Raw genomic sequence first — 2,897 nt, forward strand, 5'->3', positions numbered from 1 at the left:
TTTTTGACTTATTAATTATTCTTTTTAATCTGATTAATTTTATTTTTATCCGATTTAATAACTCACAATCATTACCTTCACCTTTATTTTGACATAAACTAAATCAATATTTTTATTGACGACGACAACAACAAAAAAAAATCATATAAATTTAGTAAATGAATTGTTGAAAGTTGAAACCCGAAATCCAAAATAAAGTTGATTAAATAAAATGAGACTTCATTAAATAAACAAAATATTCTGTACATTAAAACCTTAATATACTCTTTCACATATTTAAAAGAAGAAGAGAACAAAGATACATAAAGAGAGAATAAATTTAAACAAGAAAAACTGTATTCTAATAAAACTCAATAATATCCGATACGAATCCTTTCATCTGATGGACGTGCAAAATCAATCTTAACCATTGATTTGATTATCGCTGCGTCGTCTCAAACAGTTTCACGTTGGGCATTAACATTAGGAGCAGAGGCAATAGTGAAATGGACACCCCTCGCTTGACCTGATTGTAGAACAAATGCAAATTGAGTCGCTGCCAATGTTGCAGCTTCCTGACATACAAATAACAAATTCTGAGTTTCCTAATTCCACATCAACAAAAACGTTGTTAAGAACACATGAAGAAAAAGAAAAATTACCTGTCTTTGTCTTCGACGTTGCAATATACTGATTGCCCAAGCCATAATATAACATGGTAAAAGAAACCCAGCTGCCCGGAGCAAGAAAAGCTAAGAACATAACAAATTATAGTCAGAAAAATTGCAATAAAATGGACACTAGATCGATATGGATATTAAAATATACCGAAAAGACAGCCGATGGATCATCCTCATCTCCTCCTCCTTCTGGATCGGTAACACTCATTGCATGCCTCAACAGCAAAAGAGCCATTAACTGCAACAATAAGTTGCATACAGTTTTATATAAATAAGCAAGGATGACTAAAAACACAAAAACTGTTTTGATTTTGGGGTTAAAATTGTGTGTTACTAGCTTAATTTGAGCTGAATCTAATGAAGATTGTCTTACAATTAAAGCAACAGAGCGACAGAAAGCAGCTCCGCTTGCATTTGTTGCTGCATACTCATCATACTCGGCTTCCAAAAATTGACGTTCTGCTTCAGCCATGGCTAAGATTCGAGCATCATGAATATCCAGAGGCATAGTCCATCCACTACAACATATAATAATCATCATCATTAGAAAAAGAACATAAACAAGAACAGTAACAAGAAAATGTATTATTATTATTATGTATACCTGACATCAATTGATGTCTCTTCAAGGGAGGGTGGAAGAGGAGGAGCAGTATAACCAGGTTGGTATTGCTGCAAAAAAGACAATTTTAGAAACAAGAAAGTATAATAACCAGGGGATGTTGAATTTGATTAAATTTTCATAAACAAGATCAAAACCTTATGACAGATCTCACAAGTGATATCGCCTTTCTCATTGCACCAATGTTGAACACATTTCCTATGAGCATACTACAACCAACCAAACAAACAAACAAACATCAAAACCAGACAAACAGACAGACAGATCTCTTTATAAAAATGATCATCATTCATTCTATAAACAAACTAACTAACTAACCTTAAGACTACCGCTGCAAGCGCATGGAGTCTCCAAATTCTTAATTGAATCTTCCTCTTGACAGATTCGACATTCAGACAAATTTATCAATGGTTCTTCCTCATTCGAACCCACATCTCTATCATCATCATCATCAAACGAAGACGATTGTCCCATAATTTCTTCTTTCGATTTCTCCATTCGATCAACCACCACGACAACGTGTTCGCCCATCACAGTACGTAAGTAAAAATCCCTGTACGTTACACACCAACCAATCCTAAATAAACAAAACCCTTTTTTTTCCTTCCTTCAGATCAATAATATTTGTTTTTGTTTGTTTTCGAAACTTTCTATCAACAACTGAGAATATATCAATCAATGAAATCCCTAACAATCTAGAATCAAACGGAGCGGTTTCACCCCTTCGAAGGTAGGAATGAAACCTGAAGAAAACGAAAAGAAAATTTTTCGAATGAATTGATGTGATTCGATTCAAATACCTTGAAACGATTCGCGTGTTCCTTGGACGACCGATCAAAAATTTCAGCCTTTCTCTCTCTAACCACTACTTTCTCTCGAAAAATACTCGTAATTTTTGGTAATGGTTGGTGGGTTTTTGTTTATATGAAGAAGATGAATGAATGAAGAAATGGACAATCTTTATGTAACGTATATATATTTTTCACCTTCGGTCGGACCCCACATAGTCTCCGCTGGTGTTCGACTTTGCCCGTTCAACGGCTACCCCGGGTGGGTAAAATTGTCAATTCACATTTCCGCGTAACAAGTGAGACCGCCCTCATAATAATTTCCAACAAACATATTATCTGAGGGGATCTGTGTATATCATCAACAAACATATTGATTTTAAAATATATAATAAAATATACAACATCTTATAAAATACATCACTAAATTTATTTATTTATTTTATAAAAAATAAATAAAATAAATTCAAAATTTTAATATAAAATTTATCTTGCAATACAATTCTAATTTTCACAAATAACTCTCTAGGTATGATTAATTGACATATTATCATATTTTTGAATAATTATATAATTAATTTTAATATTAAATTAATATTTTGAATATTAGACATAATACTTTATTTTAATAATATATTATCCAAAAAAAAATAATATAAATAGAATTAGGATGTTTTTAAAAATAATATTAAATATTTTGATATTATATAAATTAACAATTATAATAGATTTAAATAAAATAACAAAAATAAGTAAAATATGTCACTATCAACAAACCTAGTTTAAATAAAATAATTTTGATTCAAATTTTAATTTTTACAGTAATAT

The 2,897-nt window shown here is 31.0% G+C and overlaps 1 protein-coding gene across 1 annotated transcript; it reads right to left on the minus strand.

Moving 5' to 3' along the window:
* Positions 1–202: 202 nt before the first annotated feature.
* Positions 203–2,228, minus strand: LOC124931283. Its single transcript, XM_047471716.1, has 8 exons — positions 2,082–2,228; positions 1,600–1,834; positions 1,419–1,490; positions 1,264–1,331; positions 1,033–1,177; positions 808–897; positions 642–731; positions 203–554 (listed from the first exon to the last, which is right to left on the minus strand). The coding sequence occupies exons 2-8, from the start codon at positions 1,810–1,812 to the stop codon at positions 435–437; spliced, it is 798 nt and encodes a 265-aa protein (XP_047327672.1). The 5' UTR covers positions 1,813–1,834; positions 2,082–2,228; the 3' UTR covers positions 203–434.
* Positions 2,229–2,897: the final 669 nt, after the last annotated feature.

Source organism: Impatiens glandulifera, chromosome 3 (assembly GCF_907164915.1).
Source record: "Impatiens glandulifera chromosome 3, dImpGla2.1, whole genome shotgun sequence".
Taxonomy (NCBI): domain Eukaryota; kingdom Viridiplantae; phylum Streptophyta; class Magnoliopsida; order Ericales; family Balsaminaceae; genus Impatiens; species Impatiens glandulifera.